General features: G+C 35.3%; 1 protein-coding gene across 4 annotated transcripts in view; it reads right to left on the minus strand.

The window, feature by feature from the left end:
• Positions 1–23,803, minus strand: part of nectin1b (nectin cell adhesion molecule 1b) — a 242,958-nt gene that overhangs the window by 158,538 nt on the left and 60,617 nt on the right. For all 4 annotated transcript variants that reach the window (XM_051135296.1, XM_051135293.1, XM_051135295.1 and 1 more), the window contains exons 3-5: positions 20,013–20,312; positions 18,132–18,249; positions 11,137–11,288 (exon numbers count right to left, since the gene is read on the minus strand). In XM_051135296.1, coding sequence (XP_050991253.1) covers positions 11,137–11,288; positions 18,132–18,249; positions 20,013–20,312 — 570 coding nt within the window. The remainder of the gene's footprint in view (positions 1–11,136; positions 11,289–18,131; positions 18,250–20,012; positions 20,313–23,803) is intronic.

Below are 23,803 nucleotides of genomic sequence, written 5' to 3' on the forward strand. Positions count from 1 at the left end.
CTGTAAGTAACAATTAGGAAAAAAGAAAGTCACAAATGTTTGATATAAAGTAACAATTCTAAGATACAAAGTCACAATTATGAGAACTAGTCCCATTTGAGAGATAAAACTGCAGTTAGGGAGGAAAACGCTGAACATATTAAAAATAAGTTTGAAATGAAGCTGAAATTATGACAGTCAAAATTATGAGAAATAAAGTCGTAATTGTGAGGTACAAAATCATAACTATGCAAAGTAAAGTTCCAATTTTGAGAAAATAACAATTAATAAAAAAGAAAGTCACAAAAAGAAGTTGCAACTATAAAAAATAAAGCAGAAATTAAGTGGCATGGACAATTATGAGAGATATGAAGCTAAAACTGCAATGTAAAGTCATAATTATGAGAAATAGTTCCATTTGTGAGAGAAAATTGCAATTAGAAGGCAATGAGAAATAAATTTGAAATGAAAAATTGTAAGATACAAAAATCACATCTGAAAAATAAAGTCACATTTATGAAATATCAAGTTGCAAATTGTGATTAAAATACAATACATTTTAGTTCTTATTATTCTGATGTAGAAATAAGCATTTATTAAGAACATAAATAGGATCAAGTTGTGACAGCCGACATGTGTGAAGTCTATTCCTCCCATTGTCCTCTTCAAGACCCATAAGAACAGCAGGAATCATAATTCCTCATATGTGTGACCAGTTCTACACTCACTGGGATTTGTATAATTGGAGTTTTGTATGGCGAATCAGCCCTTTGCTCCGAGTCGCAGCGTGAACGAATTTCAAATGAAGCCTGTGTGATGCAAGCGGAGGCTATCAATATATTAAACGCCCTGACGTTTTCATGCAAATGAAATACCGCTCAAATGACTTCTTATCAATTCATATCCCAAGCTATCTCTTGCTGTTTCTTTATGTCGTGTTTCACTTTTTTTTTTTTTTTTTTTTTGTTCCGTTTTGCTATCTGTCGCTCTCTTCCTCCTCATCCTTTACATTTTGTTCTCTTGTCAAGCCTGGGAGGACAGAATATGTGACAGGAGCAAAAGAAGAGGAGACAGACGCCTAGCCTTGACTCAACCACTTACATACAAGCCAGTAAACACCCTGTCCCTACATTCACCCTCATGCCTCAAGGGCTCGTTTACGTTTCCATTTTATTCAATGGTCTCAAACGAATCCCAATATTGGTTCCACTCAAGCGTTTCTTCCAGCGACAAGTATTCCTTTATTTATTTATACTTTCGTCGGTGTGGCTATGTTTTATTCATCTCATTTTCACCTTGTGGTGGGCAGTTTTCTAACTTCTCTCTGCCTTTTTCTCTCCTCCTGCTTCTTCCTCTCATTTTGGACTTCATTTTCTGGCTGTGGTGTGAGGGATTGCTTGCTCAGGCGAGTGTGAACAGTTGTCAGCGGCGTGTAGCGGCACTAAGCTAAGCGGTCTTGGCTTTTTAAACGAAGGGGAGCTAAGTCACCTATGCCACATTAACCCATGTTGTGCAGCACGTCTACAAACAGGTGACATCATAGGCCTTCCTGACCCGTATGACAGATGAGTGTGTCAATAACCTGTTTTAAAGGGAAACACACCCAAAAATGAAAAGAAGACATTCTTAAAGAAATTCTCAAAATATTATACAGTAGAACATGCTTCTCAATAATAATTATAATTGAACATATATATATATATATATTTTTTATGTCAGTTGATATCGATAATTATCACAATAAATGTCATGTTTTATTTCTTTCAAGTTTTAAGACAGATTTTTGCTACAATGTGAAAGCTGTCAAAAACCAGATGGTTAAATGTGGCATTAAAATATTCTTTATGGTCAGAGCATGACAAACAATTTTTTTTTTTTTTTTTTTTTTTTTTATATTATTATTATTCACACTTTTTCCAGTCATTTTTCCTTAACAAAATGTATATCTTAGATGAAATAATAATAATACTAATAATAATAATAATAATTTCTTAGTTTTGCATGTTTTAATGAGTAATATTGTTTCAAATAATATTGTTTTTTTTTTTTTTTGTCTCTTAGAAATACACATTTGATAGTAGCTTGAGGATGCAGATGTAGATTTACGATCATTAGCAAAATCAGTAATATCTGTAAAAATGTCAACCTCATTTTTATATGGTGAAATTTAATTATTCTGACTCTTTGATTTTTATTTATTTATTTTTTAATTAACCATTGCTCTTCCATAGTATCATCCATAGATCCTGATAATAACAGTTAAAACCACAAATATACCACCTCAATACCATAGTAAAAATGTAATATGGTTCCTATGTATTTGTATGAAAAACGGTAGTCTAAATACATTTAGTATAAATGCATAAACACTGTTTAATCACAAAAAATACTGTAATTATATTCCATTACTTCTCCATCAATACGTTTAATACATGTCTACACTGATAATGTAATAAAATTCGACACAAATATACCCACATTTCTGACGCAATACCACTGTGCAATACCACTATCACAAAATGCATTTTTTGTTCAACGTTTAATAAATTATTGTTAATTTCTACATGTTTTATGATTTTAATAAATTAGACATGCTTTTTGATTATATGTTTTTTTTTTTTTTTTTTTTTTTTTTGGCAAATTTAATTTAACCATTAAAAAGGAATCTTTTAGGAAGATGAGGTCAAAACCGTCATAATACTGTTTACTGAGTAGTTCTGAGGGTAACATAAGACAAAGAGACAGGAAAAGTCAGAAGGAGAAGTGAGAAAGAATGAAAGAGAGAAAACAGATGGAAAGAACCGCACACTTGCCCTCTTCTCTTTCTCAGGCGTGGTAATGAGATAATTACGGGACCATCTTACACCACTCATTCTTACTCACTGTTCACATACAGATGAGACTAGCGGTCTTCAACACTTCCCACACAAAAACCGAACACACAGTTCGAAAACGACTAAAGCAGTCAGCACATAAATCTCCTCATTCATTTCTTTAATTACAGATCCTTACGGTTCTTCTGATTAAGGAATTGCTTGAAGGCTAACCGCTTCCTCAAAAATCTTTGACCTAATTTCATCAGACAATGCTGAAGGAAATGCATGTCACAGGAAATATACAAATAGATGATGCAAATGAGATGACCTTAAAAAAAAAAACACCAACTTGACCTCATAGCAATTGACAGATTAAATTAAGTTTTCTCAGAGGAAAAGATTATAGACCAGCCACTTTATAGAAGGTAGCAATTATAAAATACATTTTTATATATGTATCATAAACGTACCAGTGTATGTAATGTATTGATTATAATACCTGCTGGCCAATACAGAGGTTTGGTATTTTTTGTATGTTACCTTTTACACTGCAGTTTCATTACTTGTTTTTTTTTTTTTTTCTTTTTCTTTGTTTATTATTATATTGCTGATATTCACGTTAAATATAAAATATTATCCTGACTGATTGTGAATGTCTCACGCTCCACACACAGTGTGAACAGACAAATTGCTTGTCAATGAAAACTTGGTTAAGACATGCTGTAATAGGCTGTTATGACATTCACAAAAGGTCATCGTGTTCAATGAACTGTATCTTTTTTGTTGTTTTTTTCCTGAGCAGTAATACTGGAAATGTTTAGTAGGGTAATACCCCTCAAAGGTTGTGGGTTGTGTCTACATTCAACAACAAACCTACACTGAGTAAAAAAGCATAATAACTATCCCATTGACAGCGCACAGATTCTGTTTTTTTATTTTTTTTTTATTTTACCCTTATTGTGACATTAGGGAAACCGCTGTTAGGTGGCCTGGAAATGAACCTAGCGTAAAATTGTTTAACACTCCTCACGCGTTCAACTCCAGCTATAAAGCGTTCACTCCACTTATCTTCAAATCTCCAGAGGAAAAGCGAGGGAGAGATAGTTAGCATGAGAGATAAGATGAAAGATTCAGCTCTGAAGAGCTTTGTCAAAGCACTACTGTTAATCTACAGTGCATTAGACAAGCGATCAAACAACTTGACAAATTACGGCTCCTCAGAGCTTTATAAAAGGGTGTCGTCCACTGAAGCAGATTTTTAATCAAGATGCACCGGGGTGGGTCAGGGTACTTGAGATTCAACCCAGTATATCTAGTGAAATCTACTATACCCGACTTGTAGATTTCCATTCCAATTGTGTGCAGCGTAACCACGTTTGACGAGGTGAATTTCAATGGAGCCAGATGTTTATTACTCCATGTCTGGGCACCGAACGCGGTTGCTCCATGCATGCAGAGCACAGGTCATATGGAATGCATTAGTGGCCACAGGGTTTGGGGTAAATTTCCACCAGTGCAAAAGACAGCTACTGCATAGTCACTTGTTTTTGTGTTTTTATTTGGAGGACACCTCATTTTGCATTCTGCCCTGCTGACTGTTAAGTATAATCCAGTCAGAAGCAGAGCAAAAAAATCTGCCTGGCCTCAGCAAGGCCTGTCCATAGCTGTTCAGGAGAAGAGAGATTGCGTTTGAAGTTTATGAAGCATCAGCACACGCTTTAACTGAGCCTTCCAGTGCTAATGCCAATTCAATCCAGCGCACAGAGAGAGAGAGAGAGGAAAACCACAGGGAAAGAATGAGAAAGAGAGAGACTGTTAGAAAACACTCTTTATTTGAACAGTTTTTGTCTTTTTGTTGAAAAGAAATCTTAAATTTAGTAAATATTTTGTCAGGTTGTATTTATTCATTTTAGTTCACTTCACTCTGACTGAAATGGTATATTATTACAGTCAACAAAACAAACATTTTAGTTAAATGACGCAAATGTGTTACTTTAAAGAGCATAATCGTGTATTAATTTAAACAGCACAGTGTTTTATTTGTCTAGCAAACATGAAACAAAGTGTGAGTAAATTATTAGGTAATAAATTAACCACAGGGGCTGAGTGGATATAACTTTTTCATTTAATCTTGCACCAACTTCCTTTTTATTTTATTTTATTTTATTTTATTATTATTATTATTATTATTATTATTATTATTATTATTATTATTATTATTATTATTATTTCTATTTGCAACTTGGATAAAAATATACACTAATGTTTGGAATCATTATCTTTAATAATCATTATACTTTAAACTTAATACTTTAAAATAACTGTTTTCTATTTAAATATAATTTAATACATTTTATTGTAATTTATATTTTAGCAGTTATTAGTGTCATATTATTTGGTGCTTAAGAAACATTAACATCATCATTCACAACTGTGAAACAAGCTGTTCATTTTGCTTTCTTTCTCTTTCTTTCTTTCTGTGATCTACTACCATTGAAAATTGGTGTAAATTTTTAAATAAATAAATAAATGAAATTGTTTAAAATTGACAGTAAATGTTTATAATGTTACAGAATAGTTCTATTTACAATAAATGTTACTCTTTCTAACGTTCTATGCATCAAAGAATCCTGAAAATAAAATAAAAATAAAAATAAATAAAAAAATAAAAAATAAAATAAAATAAAATAAGGGGATAACAGGTTTCAACACTGATAACAATAACTTTTATATTTTTCTAAACATTTGACTGGTAGCACAGATATTGTTAATGCACACACAACATATTGAAAATTACTTATACATTTAAATGAATACTGTCTACATTTTTCTGTTTAAAACCATTTTATTGTTATCATGATGTTTTATCTCATCTTAAAAAAAACAACAAAACAAAAAACAAATCAAAAAAAAAAAAAAAAAAAAAAAAAAACTTTTAACAGCAATTTTGCTGACTGGATTAACACCGGTAGAAATTGAGAGAGAAAAACAAAATGTGTTAGTCGCATGTAAAAGGAACAGAAAGCAAGAATGAGAAAGAGAGCGCAGCTGTTAAAGAGTTGAGATCCTCTCTCTTTGAGATCTCCACAGCTTCATCTTCACAATGTTATCATCTCTTCCACACAGTCTCGCAGCTGTTGCAAGCTCCTGCAAAGGCGTGCCAGCCTCTCCGCGTGCTTCACACACAAAACTCTCCTTCTCCCAGGTGCCGGCAGGCGAACAATCGACAACCGCTTACGCAGTTCACAAGAAGCTGCGACGGAGACGTGTTGCTCGGCGTAAGCTGCGTCCCTTTGGCACAGACTCCGTCTTTGCCGTTCCTCCACCGTTACCAATACTGGGAGAGCTGGTCACGTGGCTTCAGTTCTCGCACGGACTCTTTTCAGGGGCGATGTGTGTACAACTGAATGAGCACAGAACAGTTTTGCAGTGTTTGAGCGGGCTGCTTTTGCCAGGGGTATCAATTCTACTCTTGCTTTGAGAATGAGGCTGTAATAGCCCATATGTGCTCTTCTGTGGAGAGGTTTCCCTCTAGCCATGATAAGGACAGATGGAAAAGCCTTATTAGCATCTCGTTTGGCCATGCAAGCTGGTGCAAAACTTCAGGGACGGTCGAACTGCGGTTTTACATTGTATTCTGGACTGACTACGATTAGATTAGGCCTTGGAACTTTAAAATCAACAGGAGCTGTTTGCAACCCATTTCAATTCTGCAAGTCTTGATATTCAACAAAAAAAAAAAAAAAATGAGTAGGGCAAGACTTGATTTTAACCATCAGGCATTGATTGCAGTAGCTGTTATACACCAGAATGGAACCAGATGGTTGGAGGATCGAACAGTATGAGAGATTTGAGATGTCAGCCAATAAGAACATTTGTTTCAGAGGCAAGTTATTACATTTCCATAAACAATTACAAACATCTCTGGACGCAATAAGATCTGGAATGTCTATTAAAAAAAATAATAATAATAATAAAAAGTCAATTTTGATTTCATGTTGATTTTGAGGCAAAAAATGACCATTCTTGACCAGTAGTTGATTGACTACTAAAAAAAAATGCAAGCTTTTTTTGTATTACACATTTTCTGTAAGGAATGAAAACAGAACATAGATACACTCTCAGAAATAAAGGTACAAAAGCTGTCACTAGGGTGGTAACTTTTTAAAAGGTACACTTTTGTACCTATTAGGTTCTAATATGCACACTTTATTTACTAATATGTACCTTTAAGGTACAAAAATGTACCTTTTAAAAAGGTACTGCCCCCGTGACAGCTTTTGTACCTTTATTTCTGAGAGTGTAGGAATGAAACTGTAAAGGTTTGGTGTATATAAGTGGTACTGAAGTGGAGATTTTTGGCTCAGTGAAAGCGGGGAAAAATAACGTTTTTGCCTGTAATGTATTGCCTTAAAAGTCGTTAAGCTGTTTGCAACCCATTTTACTTAACCTGGTGTGTTTCTGAGTCAAGATATTTATCAAAAAAATAAGACTTGATTTTAACCATCAGGCACTGATTGTAGCAGTCGCACTCCAGAATGGAACCAGATGGTTGTAGGATTAAAAAGTAAGAAAGATTTGAGACATCAGCCAATAAGAAAAGTTGTTTCAGTGTCGAAGCAAGTTATTACATTTAGATTAACAATTACAAGCATTTTGGCACTGATGAATCAAGAATAAGACCAGGAATGTGTATTAAGGGTGCGTTTGACTTCTTGTTGATTTTAAAACAAAGGATTCTGCAGTGACTACGGTCCTCTGTGCACTGTGCGTAGGCCGAACATCTCAGTCACGGTTATTAATGAAATACTCACAGGAATGTGAATGAGATTAATATGGAGTCGTAAAGGGAGAACAGCTGCTGCCATGGAAGTTGTGACTACAAATAAAACTATAATGAACTCATAAAAAAGGCATGATGAAATTGAAAGATTCAACACCGCAGATGAGCACAGCGTATTGAATATTTAAAGCCGCGGTGTGTCATTTCTTCACCACTGGTGGCACCAAATGAAATTGAAAAACTAATGATCGCTAATTTCCCAAACATGTCGTTCACTGTTCGGTCAACCAGGCAGCCTCAAACTCATGCCACCGGTTGAGCCAGAAGATCAAGCCACAGTGTTTACACTGCCCACAAACAATTACCTTTGTTTGTCTCGCACAAAAATGAAAACTTACACACATATGAAATACATCACACTAACAATCTTTCTTCATAAGTATCAACTTAATACAGAGAGGGACAAACAGAGAGGGAGAGAGACAGAGGTTCAACAACCTCCAGATGGAATGATTCATCAAAGGATAGACGTTGCCGTAGAGGAGGGATCTATCATCAAATGGGCACATGCAATGCGGAAACAATCCCCAGGCATTGCCAAACAGAGGTCGGAAAGAACAAATAAGGCTTTCAGTGCATGTTCTGCTGGTGACCTTTGGAGAGCGAAAAGGAGAAAGGAGGAGACGTGCAACTTTATGAAAATGATGTTTTCTGGGGAGAAACTTATTCTGGACAGAATGAGGGAAGGTGAACCCATAGGAAATGTGTCACAAATCAGATGTACTTAACTGTTTTGCCTAAAAAATAAAGTGGTGTTTTTTGTTTTGTTTTGTTTTTGTTTTTTTTTAGAAAATTAGAGATATCAAATTAATAAAAGAGATCTTAGAGATCTTGAAATGAAAAGTCTACATATGCATTTTTTGTTGAGTATCATATGGCTCCTAAAGTAGTTTACAGACAATATGAAGCTTATGAGGAAAAAAAAAAAAAAATCAGTGGTCCAAACTGAGCAAAAATATGCAGTTTAGTGCAGTTACTTAAATTTATATTAGGACTGTCAAATGATTAATCATGATTAATCGCATACAAAATAAAAGTTTGAGTTTTATATGCATGTGTACTGTGTGTAATTATTATGCATATATAAATACAAACACATTCATGTATACATTTAAGAAGTATTTACAAGTATATGTATTATAATTTTTATATAATTTATATTATATATAAATAAAATATTTTGTACATAACATATTTCTCTTAAATATACACATTAATTTGTGTGTATTTATATATACATATTAATTACACACACATATATTAGGCAAACTTGTATTTTGTATGCGATTAATCATTTGACAGCCCTAATTTATTTGGCAAAAAATATGGAATTCTAATAGCTTGTAATATTGATATCTTTATAAAAGCATGGCAGACCACTAATATAAAATGCAAACAAATATGCAAATAAATATCAGTTGTCACACCATACAAGTGTGTCAGAGAAACATCTGAGACAAAGTTGAGACGTATATGAAAAATAATAAACTATAAAAAGAGTAATGACATGTACCACTGCAAAGTACCAAAGTTCTGTAAACTCATATCGTGACCTATTGCTGAACTCTCACCATTTCCTGCATTGCCATTTTAAAAAACGATCAACAGCATCTCCCCCAAAGCAGAGATGCTCTATACATATCAGCGGCAGACATTTTCCTTCACCACTCATTCAATATCAGCCGTTCAGACTTCCATTAATGCTTTGCCTGCGCCTGCGGAGCGTATCATCAAAACCTGCCACGGAATGACATGACATCACCGCATCCCCAACACATCACCACAAATGCCAGCTGAGACGCAGCAGGACGAGGAATGTCTGAAAGTTTGCACGCAAACACACCCACGCACACAAATAAATGCAATGAAAAGCCGAGCCGTTGACTTCAGCATGCAAAGCTATGCATGTTAGAAACTCCCCGTTGAAGCAAAGAGAAAAGCGCATAAGCTATTATCAGAACAAAACTGAGGAAGTCTCCGCTCTCTTCAAATATTGGACCAATTTTGAGGTTCTGCTCAGCAATCTAGAGCAGCATCACCTCCTTTCATTATCGTCTTTTGTTCGTAATGTACTGCAAAGCCTGCGGAGTGAACTACAGGTGTTTGATATGACAATTAGAGTGAAGGCAGAGGAACAGCTCCAGTTTTGCTCTGCTTTCATTTGTAGTTCTTGTTTTCACCCGAGTAAAGGCGGAGAAGACGGAGAAGATGTGGGAGGCGAAAGTAGCTTGGAGAAATGTGAGTTTGTTGCAAAGTGCCTGTGATCAATACTAAAGAGGCAACAAAACTGTGATGTTATTTTGGGAAGAAAATGACAGGGCGCTTTATTCTGTATCTCAGAATCTGTCTGTGTGTGAGTGAATATTGTAGCTGCTGGCAGCATATGCTGATGTATGATGTGACTGTGAGAAATGTAAAAAAAAAACAAAACAAAAAAAAAAACATTTTTTCCTATATTACGTCGTACCGATAGGTAGGATCACAGTGTAAAACATGCATGTGCAGGGTTCGACATGAAAGTGTTTTTACACTAAAGTGTTTTTACACTAAAGTTGAAAGTGTTTTTACACTAAAGTGTTTTTACACTAAAGTTAAAAATAAATATTTGAATGCAATTTGCCTTAGATAATAAACTACTACAGAATGACTACAGACTACAGTTACCCCTTGCAGAATCTGTAAAAATGCAAATAATTTTAACAAAATAAGAGAGATCATGCAAAATCCATGTTAATTTTTATTTAGTACTGTCCTGAGTAAGATATTTTACATATAATATGTTTACAGTCCACAAGACAAAAAATAGCTGAAATTATTCAAATAACCCCCTGCAAAAGTTTGGCAACCCTTAGTTCTGAATACCTGGATGATCTACGACTGTTTTTTTGTTTTGTGATGGTTGTTCATAACTCTGTTGTTTGTTCTTAACAGTTAAACTGAGCACTGAGGACAACTGAGGCACTTAAACACAACTTTTAAAAAAGGTTTAAACATTCACTGATGCTCCAAAAGGAAACACGATGCATTAAGACCCAGGGAGGTGAAAACTTTTTGAATCTTCTGTTGCTTCTGAAGGGCAGTGCTAAATGGAAAATAATGTATATTTTAACAAAATTAGAAACATTTGGACATCTGTTCAACCCCCCCTCCCTTACTCAGGACAGTACTAAATAAAAGATAGCATGCATTTTGTATGATCTCTCTTATTTTGTTCAAAATTATTTGCATTTTTACAGATTCTGCAAGGGGTAACTGTAGTCTGTAGTCATTCTGTAGTCACTGTATCTGTAACGAGAGTGTTCAATGAGTTTGCAAATGAGCTTGTATAATAATGTATTCTCTTTTTTCTGCTGATGTTGACATGCTGTAGGGCCTACATAATATGTTCAACTCCTACAAAACTCACATTTCTGGAGCTACAATTGCCTTGGCCCAGATTAAAGCTTTTCCAGCAGCAACACACGCACACGGTGACTCAGAAAAACATTCGCAACTTACCCGTCACATTGACCTCTACCAGTCCAGAACGCGTGCCAATGCTATTGGTGGCATCACAGACGTAGGTTCCTCCAAACTCATAGGTCACTGGGCCTTTGAAGAACAGGGTGTTGTTCTTGATTTCAATATTGTTTGGAAGCGATCCATTCAACCTGAGAAAAGCAGAAAGATAATCTTTGTTAGTCCACCCATATGGAAACAGATTTGGCTGGGAGACAACGCCAACTCACATTTGGTAAAACTGGGATGGTGGTGTAATATCAGTAGATCAGCTGTTACAATGAGGACTGATTCACAGTGTTAAAACAACCCAAACATACCAAGCATACTTGTGCACATCTCAAACAAGTAGATGTAAAGGGTGGTATCACAAAACGACTGAACGGGTCCTTACAGGCCTGAATGTTGCCCCAGGAAAGTGGGAGTGATTTGAAATAGTGAAAACAAACAAAGACAACAAGCAGAGATGTCAAATGTGGAAAAAATGTGTTGTTTTGCTGCCACTCTATCAGATCTGGGCTGCTGCACCTGAAGTTGGATCCCAAGAGTCCAGGACAAACAGATCAAGAAAAATGTGAAATCTGACTTACTACGTAAATATAACTGTAGTGTCCACATTCTGGACTGCCCTGCGGGTCTAGACCTGCCCCATTCTTCTTCTAAAGCTCGACAGAGGTCACATCTTTGGCAGATGTTCTTGTGGCAGATGTTCTCTTTGCCTCCTATCAGAGATCAGTATAACGATGCCTCCCCAGGCACCAGACAGCTTCAGATCATCTTGTCCCCACTTAACCTGTCCCTTCCTTCCATCCTAATGACACCCAATCTGCTATGTCTTTCAGGGTCTGGCTGACTGGAGGTGTCTTTTATAAGGACCTTTCAAACCTTCTACCGGTAGTGATCTCAAAGCAAGAGATACGAAATAGTACAATAAAGCATCCAAACAATGAGAAGCTTATTCAGGTCAGCAAAAGGGTGAGAGAAGAAAGTGTGGTAGAAATTAGGACAAATTTCAGTCAGAGCAGAATAGATCAAAAATAAACATTGTATACTACAGGATCAATTCTAAAAAGCATAGCTGATCCTACATTTGAAGCAGTTCATGTTACACACATCAGTCAAAGCACGTTAAACAAATTCTATATTAGTGAGACATAGGGTTGGGTATCGGAAATCGATTCCGATTCCAGATTCGAATACTTCTTGTGAAAATACAATTTTGATTCCGCCTATCGATTCCTATGTGCGGTTCTTTTTTTTTTTTTTAAATCTGTGAGGACCCAACCTATCGATCTGCCAGGACCTTGTTCGCTAATCTAAGTGCATAGCGCTCCAAAGTATGGCTACACTTGTGATCAGAAGTTGAAAAAGTAAAGTATAATATTTGTGATAAGCTAAGCATGTTGCAATAGAGGTGTCATCACCAATATGAGTGTACGATCATAGTAGATTAATACAACAACAACAACAGCAACAACAACCCAATCTATCCAGAACCACGCAGCTCTATTTTGCAAACAGCTCTTAAGTGAATCTTGGTTTTATGTAGCCTGTTGATTTTTGTTCATGGTATTCAGCTGCAACTAAATGTTTAGCAAAAAAAAAAACAGAATAAATGTGCTTGATATAATTTTTTAATCGATAAGCGGAATTGAAATTGGAATTGTATAATATGTATAATATTCATTAATATATGTTACAAGTTTTATATTCATACTTTCCTTACTCGATTACTGACTTGATGCAAAAAGAACCAAAATAGCAACAATATTAGCCACCTTTATGCATTTCTGTTTTACAATTTTCATAGTAACCACTGAAAATGTTCTTAAATGAAAATCTATCAGTATTTTAAGGACGCCCAACGATATAAACAACTCTGATTAAAAATGTGAAAATTATGTGAACACAGTATGAGGCTGTTAATGAACTATAGTATACTTGGTGGATACATTGGTAATTATGATTATTAGTACTAGCATATGAAATTAGTTATTGTACATTAGTGACTTCAATCGTTGTGCTGTTGTCAGTGTTTCATAAAAGCAAAGCCATTCAAGTGTTACAGTAATTTACCATGGTTAATTGGTGTTGTTAAGTATGACGCAAAGTAGAGCAATGCATATGAAAAGTTCAATTACAAAATGTATAACCCTCACCAACACACACCACTACGTCTACCCTTATTCAATTTCACGCAAAACAACTCCTGGCTTAGGTTGTATTGTTTTTCAAATGTTTTTCATGTTTTTAAGCAGAAGTCATCTGTTTTCTTCTTAAACTGTTGCTGTAATATTCATAACCTGTTTGAGGACAGGACCTGTGAGACACATTTCAGCCCAAAAACGCAGAATGTGTTTCCCTAAATGCTGACTGCTGCAAAGCAATCTGATAAGACCCAGCAGATGGAAGACAGGAGGAGAGATATATAAGGAAATATGTCACAATGAGCTGTCTGAACATAAACTCTGAGCGTGAGTGTTTATGACTGTTCTGCTTGCTTTATGATATATTTATGGTAAGAATCTCTCGGGCATGTTTAGATAGCTGGGAAATTAACGGAAGTCTGAAACTAAAAGTGTGTGAGAGAAGGTGTGCGAGTAGTCACATCATATTTCAATGTGAAATCTAAAATAGGAGTTATATTTCATATAGTCGAGTTTAGCCAGACTTCTGAGTTTCAGCATAAAATCTGGCCAAGATAGTTGCTTACCTCAGCCAGGAATCACCCACTTACACACAAAAAAAACTGCCTGGATGACACATAAAGCGATCAGTCAGCATTTCATTAAAAGAAAGGTCATCTTAAACAATCATACAACAGTTGCAAGAAGCCAGCCAATCAGATTAGAGCTTCCTAGATCAAAAAAGAACTTTCCAATTTTGTGCAATATGCATCAAGCAGTTACTGAACAGACTGAAGGTTGAAACTATATTTCTTAAAGTCTGTGTGAACTGGAAATTGTGACTGACTTGTTGCAAATGTTAAAATGGACTATCGGAAATGGAATATTTCATTAAGAATATTTAATTTGACTTGTTGAGTTGAGTTGACGGGTACTGTATTTCTGAATTAAATGGAATATTGAATGAGATAAAACAGAAGGTGGGGCTTGGTTTTAGTGCACTTCTTTGCCATGTCTAGCTCACAGCAGACTGACGGTGGGAGGGGAGTGATTAAGGATGTTCTGCCCAATCAGAGACGAAACACCATTCCACTAAAGTTTACAGAGACATTTTTTTAAGACTAGTAATGTGCACTATCAATGTAATAGGTTTGAGTTGTATACAGAGACAATCCTTTGTAGGTTTAGTGAAAAACAAACACTTTGGGGCTTGCAAAACATCACTTTGTTTGTTTAAAAATCCAAACAGCCTGACATAGCAACAGCGGCTTGACCAATAGCGTGAGTTTGGGGTGGGTCTTTGCATTTTGATCAACCAGTAATAGCTCTTTGAAGTGTTTTGAAAACCTGCAAACACTTTTTTTTATTCTAATTGGTGAAGCCAGTGGTGCAGAAATTACACACTTCACACAGACTTGGGTGTTGTTCTTAATGCTATTCTCTGTGCAGTTTCAGAAGGGCATTTGTGTAATATTTATGCATAACGTAAAATATTCAGCATTTATACCATGTAAGACTTTCGCACATTTGTAACTGAACCACAGCTAGTGCTTGTGTGTGTGTGTGCATCCGTAGTTGTTCTGGATTGAAATGTTCTGCAACAGTGTGGTGATGACCTCCAGTATAGCGCCCAGGGGACCCTTCAGAACACATTTGGTGTCCGCTCTCCACTGCTGCTGTGGCCGTCCCCTCTTATCTGTCACGCCGGCGCCCGTGTCTCTACCCATCACTGTCTTCTCCTCCGCCTCGCTCTGTAATCACACCATTCTCCTCTATCTTACCTTTTCTTCTATTGTTTATCCTCTTGCTTTTCTAGCAACTCCCACTGTTTGAATAAGATAAATATTCTTGCTATTTTTAGAGGTGTTTGCAAATTTCGTTTATCTGCTTTTAAAAGTGAGTTGAGTCATCAGTGTTAGTGTGCATGTTTGTGTTCATGACACAGTGTTATATTAGTATTATTGATCCTATTAATTCATCATTTGCACTATTATATCTTGTATTAATATATTGAATTATTTTTTTCTTTCTTAGATTGTGTTTTCATTTTCATTTTAGTTAAAGCTTCAGTAATTGTGTTTTTGTTACTTGTATTATTTTTTAATGTTTATTTTGATTTCACTTTCAATTATAGTTATTTTAGTGCAAAAATACTGCTTTGATTTTAGTTTAAAATAAAATTAATAAAAAAATAATTATTAATTTAATAAAATAAAAAAAGAAAAAAAAAAATATATATATATATATATATATATATATTTTTTTTTTTTTTTTTTTTTAATGATGTTAGTTTTGGTTGAAGAGATAGTTAACCCATAAATGACAATTATGTCATCATCTGTCATTATCTATCCTTCCCCATACTATGGAAGTCAATCAATACCATCAAATGTTTGGTTTCAACAGAAACTCAAAAAACTTAAGGATGAGTAAATGATGACAGATCTATCTCTTTAACTATAATAACTCTGTCACAATATGATTCAAATCACTAAGATAGATACATGCATAATGACAAAGAGGTGGGCTATTTTTAAATGGACCAGTAAGTAACCAGTAAATCTAGCAACTGTCATTCAGAACCCTTTAGCAATGGACTAGCGACCACTAACACCTTACACCTTTGTGATAGGTTTTGCACTGACAAACAAACAAGCCAAGAAGCTCATTCATGTTCCGTACCTCATCTTTTCTCTTCTAAATCTACATTTTCCTAATTTCATCCCTTTCTTCTCTTTCATTCCACTACCAGTCTCAGCATACCAATTACTAATAAAAATGCCTCAAGAAGACCTTAGCGCCATCCACGAGTCCCTGTTCACAGAGTTGGCTGCTGTATATGTGTCCTTTGATACCCTGAATAGCCCAGAATGCTCAGCGCTTTCCTCTCTCTCTCTCTTGTCCTTTCTCATTAAAACCCACCCCGGTCCACAGAGGCAGTGCACCCTGGGCATTGCCAGCTATTAATCCACCACAGCTGAAGTCCGGTGACATGTTTTCCTTTCCCAGCTTTCACTGCCTAATTACTGAACAAATTGCCACATTTATCTCTCTGTTTTTTGCTGCATAATTCCTGTATTTTTAACTGTAACACACAACTTGTTCGTCCACCGTGTCAAACATTGTTGGTGGTGTTCGGTATTGTTCGCATTTACATACACTTGCGTTCATGGGATTTTGCTGGGTGATGAATGACGGGACATTTCGTCGTGCTAATTGGCACATAAGTGTGGCGCATACGGAAACACCGTGGCACTGAATTACAATGCCGCTCTAGGGAGTTCAAGCAGAAGGTTACATGGGTCATCTTACACAGAGTGGACCTGACCCACGGGTGCAGGGACAATCTGGAACAACACATTATAAACCTTATCAGCTTGTCTAATGAATATTAATTAGGTGATGCAACCAGTGATAGGCTGATAGGTCAGGCCAATTAATCGGCATTGGCTTGCTGTGTCCACTTGGCCCAATGTGTAAGCTCTGAAATTTGCCAACAGCCATTTCAATGGTTAATTAACAACTGATTGATTGATTGATAGATTTAATAGAATTCTAAGCCCTACTAAACTAAACCCTGAAGACATAAACACACAAAATGTCAGAAATACTTAATTCTAGTTGGCTAAAAAGATGTGCCATTTTTTTTAAATCACTAAAGTCATACAATGTGTGTGGGGTGTATAATGATTAATTAAAGTTAAAATAATTAATGAGTAATGGTTTCTACGCCCTTGACCTAACATATACACCGGCATTGTACTCAGAAAGGTTTATAAAACAGATCTGAGACTGCTCTGTCAACACATTCATTTGGTAGGCAAAGCAATGATGTCATTTCTTGCCAACACACTTTGCATCCAAACCCGTAGCACCAGTAACACAACAACAATTGCCACCACAAGACTCATGCTGACAATCAAGACCCAGTCTAGCTGTATATCTCTTTTACTGTTGTTTCAAACCGGTATATTGCTAAGGTAAACATTCAGAAGTAGACAAAGCATTGCCTATTTTCTCATGTTTGATCTTGTTTGAAGGGTTATCAATGGCTCTGTGAGTTCTGAATAGAGCTATTGTAAACGGCTTTACTTATCTAGATTGAGTGTTAACCACCAATGAATGAAGAAGTAGTTTACGGAAGGAAATTATTCTCTTATCAGTCATAACACATCAATGGTGTCATGTAGTATTACAGTAAACTGAATATTTCAGAGGAGTGCTTCAAACAGCGGTCTTCTTTTATTTAGTTTAATGATGCCAATATACACGACCAGTCAAATGTTTGGACATACTGATCCTCATGATCCTAAAAACCTCTTGATCTAAAAGCTTATGAGTAAATGCTTGACTTTAGTTTTGTAGACATATTTAAATTATGCATTTCTTCAGAAACAAAAAAGTTGCTTATTTTTAACAGATTAAATAGGAAAATCAATCAATAAGTGTTCAGCATAAATGTCAACACCTCTAAATATATATATATATATATATATATATATATATATTATATATATATATATATATATATATATATATATATATATGTATATGTTTAACATTTTTCCATTCATGCTTTTTAATAGTTTTGAAGACTGTATCAAAATGTGTAAGAAGTAATAATAATGATTATTGATTATTAAAAAAGAACAGGTGTGTGCAAAGATTTGACTGGTAGCATAAATAAATGTTTGTATATTTGGGAAAAAAAAAAAAAATTAAAAAATGAAAAATGGAAGAACTATTTCAAATCTCTTCACTATGCTTTTCACTCAATGCATTATTCATTCATCTTATTATATTAATAAGATGAGACAACAAAGTGAACATTTGTAATGTGGATTAGTAGGTCAGACAATAATAACTCACAGTTTCCACTGGTAGACAGTGACGGCTGGGTTGGCGTCTGCGTTGCACGTCAGCTTTACGTTTGGACGATTCAGGTACCAGTTCCCATCAAATCCCTCGATTTTTACCTCTGGCTCATCTATATGAAAGCAAAAAAAAAAGTCTTCAGGCAGGGGCTCAGATGGCTGTTCTGGGTCACATGACTTGACGATGGGTGCTTGTGATAATACTGATTAATGGTCTGGGCTCATAGCTAAAAGGTCAAGAGTTTATTTCTTAAGCGATTGGGAGGAGAGCCAACAAGTGAAGGGTTACTGAGACTACAACCACCACTGTGCCCTTTAGCTACCCACTTAGCCGCAAGCTGCTTTAGGGCAACTATTCCGGAAATTGGCCTAATTGGATAAGGACCTCAGCTAAATGCCAAATTTCAATTCATTACAGCACAATTTTTCTATTAATGACGATATTAAAATGCACTGCATACTTGATAGTAGCGGTCAGTGATTTCTATGTCTTTTCAGATTTATTCTTAATTGCTTTCATGAGCATGTATAAGGCCGAGCAAATTCAATTTGGAAATGTTATACCAAAGGGTAACTTGATTAACAAAACACTCAAAGTAAATCAAGAATCAGGAAGGGTGATTCTCTGTGAACTCATTGCTGCTCCAAACATGGCCTTTCACACAAACAAACACACTGTAAGAACAACAAATTCTATAGCATAGCGTGGGAGAATGTGTGGATTTCCTCTATAAGTGTGCTGTATGGGGGCTGCAATACTGCTCTAAACTGCCCTAAACAATAGCTGATAACAGCAGCGGCTGAGACAGGCCAGTGACACATCTCTTCCTGCTCTGAACCTCCTCCGCAGAACTTGCGTAACAGTGCAGCACAAATGCTAACATCTTATTACTGAGGACAAATAAATTTTTATGTATTGTTTAGACATTCTTTGACATTCCAGTGGGGCTTTGCATAAATATGTCACTAATTAGACAATTCAGATGAGTCATTACATCAGCTACATCATTAAATCAACCGAATTAAATCTGAATTTTGAGAAAATGCTGGATTTTGTGATGTATAATATATACACTACTGATCACCATGCTGCATTTATTTAAATTCAATACAAAAAAAGATATATTGTTAAAAAAAAAACATTTTAAATAACTCTGTTTTTATGTTTTACACTGCATTTATGTGATCCAAAATACAGTAAAAATAATATTACAATTAATTTATTATTTATTCCTGTCATCGCAAAGCTGAATTTTTTTTAGAAGTTTTCAGTGTCACATTGTACATCAAAAATGATTCTAACATGCTGGTTTGGTGCTAAGTTATTAATAATGGTTATCGTTATTGTTGTTATTATTATTAATGTTTAATTTTTTTGTGGGGACTGTGATACATTTTTTTCAGGATTCTTTAATGAACAGCATTTATTTAAAAACAGAAATCATTTTGCAACATTATATTTTTTTTTTTTCTGTCACTTTTGATCATTTTAATGTGTCCTTGATGAACAGAAGTATTATTTACTTTGCTATTAAATACTAAGCAGCACAACTGTTTTTAACATTGATAATAATCTAAAATGTGTCTTGAGAAGTAAATCTCCATAATAGTTTGATTTCTGAAGGATCATGTGACACTGAAGACTGGAGTAATGATGCTTTGCATCACAGGAATAAATTGCACTTGAAAATATATTCTAATAGAAAATGGTTCATTTAAATTGCAATTGTGATAATATTTTTACTGTATTTTTGATCAGATAAATGCAGCTCCTCTGAACATTACCGACTTCTTTAAACTTCTGACTGGCCAGTAACATTAAAAACACATATTCTTGTTTTCTTACTAGAGTTTGAAAGATATAAAGAAAACTTACACTGAACATTGAGTATGACGCTCTCGGTAAACCGTTCTGCACGGTAGGTGACGATGCAGGTCAGTTTCTGACGATGGGTCTCACGACTGGGCAACACGATGTAGTTACTGCGCACGGTCACGGTGCCATTTGGATTGCGCGTTTCCTGAAACGTGGCTTCACCCTTCAGTGTAGTGTCCCATTTGATGACGCTGGGAGGCTTGCCGTTAGCCGACATGCAGGTGGCCACAGGCATCTTGCGTTTTGGCGTCCTTGCCACGATAGTGGGTGAAGTCAAGGTCATCTTGGTCACTGGCCGTGCTGGATGAAAGAAGTAAACAGTAAAAAATAAGAAAAGAAACACTGTAAAAGATACATAAATACTGTGTGAACAGGATCAACAAAGGTGCCCTTGAGAATTTGTGAAGAAAAAAATAAAATAAAATGTTTCTTTTTCTCACTGATCCAGTGCTTCTAACACTAATCTCGCTGTTCTGAAAAGTCGTTTTTTCCCAGTCAGTATAAATCAAGCAGTTCACTAATTTCTTTTCCCCCTACCCCGTGTTCAAAGCAAAAGCATCAGTCAAGCACTCAAACAGATGTAGAAACCACTCGTTTCTCGCTGTGCCCAAAGTCATCCAATCTCGATCCTTTATGGGCTGCCAATTAGCAATTAACAGGCCCGCATCAAAAAGGAAGATGTGTGTTTATGTGAGTGCGTGTCAAAGAGTGCTGATAGCAGCACTGAGGTTTGTGGCGAGGGTTGATATGACATAAAGAGGCTCTTTGAAAACACTGAGCTGGTTATCTCCATTCAGGTTGCTCACTCTTACTGCAGTGCCAGCATTCTCAGAGGACGCATGTGAACGTGACAAAATGGGCCTGGGAGTTAACAAGACACACTAGCAAAAAAAAAAAAAAAAAAAACACCCTGTACTTGAGCCAAGCAGCTCCCTTTGCTGGCTTAATGGAAAACATATCAACACTTCATTTCTAATTAGATCTGCAATCAGTGGAGGCATAACCCACCTCTCTAATGAGATACTCCTCTCTTGCACTCCAACACACATGCGGATATACACCATGTTGCCTTTCCTAACCTATGCAGCTTTGTAAGAGATGAATCACTGCGCACATGCACTATATTCCATGTCTTCTGAAGTCACGTGTCATCCATTTTAACTTACTGCAGACATTCCTGAATCTTTTTGTCAGCCGAACTTATCTGACTCAGGGTTATTACAGTTGATGTACTAAAACAACTAAAACAACTTAAACTGACATAACAATTAATAAAAACTATAGTCATAAAAATGACAAAAATACTTTAAATTCAAAATGAAAATGGAAAAAATAAACTAAAACTGACGGACGGTGAGTGAACTGTACTGATACCTAGCTATTGGGTATCACTTTTGAGTTTTTATTGTTTATTTAATCTGCGTATAAATTGCAGTAGGGTGCGTTTCATAGGAATATGAACAACAAAACAGACAAGATCAGTTATTACCATATTTATTATTTTCTACGCTTGATAAGGAGGATCAACAAATCCTTTGACACCCAGTAATGTTTAAACCAAAGCTGCAGATGTCAAAAGCTCAAATTATTATAGAATTCAATTATGTAAATTTATTTAAAAGTCACAGTACTACTCCTTCTTAAAGAGGCAGTTTGATTTAATTTACCGGTAAATGTTAATTAATGCATTAGCTATCAAACATGTACTAACAGTTAAGGCTGTCGTTATTCATACGTGAATCCATATGACTCCAGTCATACTTAAGGACAGCTCTTCATTAGATCAAGATTAGTTAATGCATTTAATAATCATTAGTGTATGATGAATTAAGTACTAATTTAGGTATTAGTACATGGTTATTCATGTACCCTTATTATAAACTGTTGCCATTTATTTATTTATTTTTATGATTTAATCAAAGATTGCTATTTTCATCAACACAAACCCCATTTTGTAAAATCGTATAGCTTCGGAAGATCTGGAGTCATATGAAGTACTTTTATAGTGTTAATGGTCTTTTTGGAGCTATACAGTATAAAACACCATCCACTTTATTTGTCACAGAGCAGCTCATTCTGCTTAACATCTGATGTTGTGTTTCAAGGAAGTGAGAAATATGACACGGTTGGCTTCTTTTAATAAAATGATCGCTGATCTTCACCTGTGTGTGTAGCTATTGACAGAAATGTGTATGAATACATTATTTTTGCAGGTCGAGGCTAGGGTGCATCTCTTTCTGTTATTGTGAACACTGATCGATAAATTTCAAGCGTGGTGAAGGCTTTAACCAAGCATGTTACAGACCTGGAGCGGTCAAGGACAAAGATGATTTTGTGAAGGGCTTACAGGGTTATGAATAAAATATTGCTGAAACAACATCCATTTACACCTTACCTGCTAACCATGACAACACCTTTAATCAAAAATATCTCACCATGTCAGTGCTAAGAGTGCGGAGAATATTTGAGAAAATGACACCTATTTCTGTGCTGTCCATCCATGGTGTTAAATGTGTGCAGAGAACTTGCGACTCAGTGCAAAACCTTCCTATTCAGCTGTAGAGTAACCTCGTTCTTGTCAATTTCCATGTAAATTGTACAACTAATCTTATGCAGCTCGTAGCATTCAATAGCAATGTTTATGAATAATTTACAGTTTATTTTAGAAAACCAGTCTTCTGTCAAATTTTCAACGCAAACTGTCAGACGAATCATTTGTAAAACAATTCTAGTGAAAACTGTCACATGAATTTACTTTATACAGAAAAGTGGATTTCTGTGGAAATCATGCATGCAATTATTTGTACAAAAATTGCAGCATTTTATACAAACTACATTATTTTTCAAAACATTCTTAATGAAATTGTAATAATCAGATTTTTTTTTTTTTTTTTTTTTTTTTGTGCATGTTAAATGCAATTTTTTATGTAAAATCATTACATAAACTGTACCACTTAATGTGGAAAACTATATGTATAACTATTACACAAATTTTAGCATGAAAAATAAATCTTTTTAAACAAATTACACAATTTGATTGATTCTTGTTATTTGTGAATGAGGCCTACTGTCACATGTCTGTGACAATTCAAAAAGTAATTCAAAAAGTAGGTTGAATGTCATTTTTTTGTCAAAATTAGGTTTTCATTAAATTATTATTCTATAACATCTTGTCTATCCTCACAAGAATTCACTTGTTTAGTGCAGAAAATAGTGATTTATTGCAGTGAGCTGAAGTACTGTAGCTGCTCACTTAAAATGATCTTACTCGTGTCAATCTGCTCAATCTTGGTGATGTCAGTGCTTAAATGATGTTATAATGGAGTATTTCATATCCAGAGTCTGATGACAGTCTGCTGTATGCACAGTGCGCGAACAGTTGCGCTGCGCTCCCTTTTCTAAATGTTAACTTAAGGTTGGCTGCATTATTCGTGCTATCTAAACATACAAGGGATGATCAAAAGTTTGGAGACTATGCCCATGATAAACAATGGAAAACAGACATTAGTCTGTTTGTGTAATGATGCAGTATAGCGCTCCTGACTTGACAGACAGCTCTCGTTAAACCCGTGAATTGAAAGTGAAAGTCGTCTCACTTTTAACTTTTGTTACGTTTAAGCTATGGCCACAATAAAAAGGGATTGAGCCCAGCTTTCGTATGGTGCCTAAAAAAGGTAAAATTACACCATGTGTTGGGTTTTCCTAGATTGCATCACATTTTATAAATGACATGCACAGATTCATTCTTTTCAAGTTTTATAACTGAGACCCATTGATGATCTGTTTGTGAA

This window comes from Labeo rohita, chromosome 18, assembly GCF_022985175.1.
Source record: "Labeo rohita strain BAU-BD-2019 chromosome 18, IGBB_LRoh.1.0, whole genome shotgun sequence".
Lineage (NCBI taxonomy): Eukaryota > Metazoa > Chordata > Actinopteri > Cypriniformes > Cyprinidae > Labeo > Labeo rohita.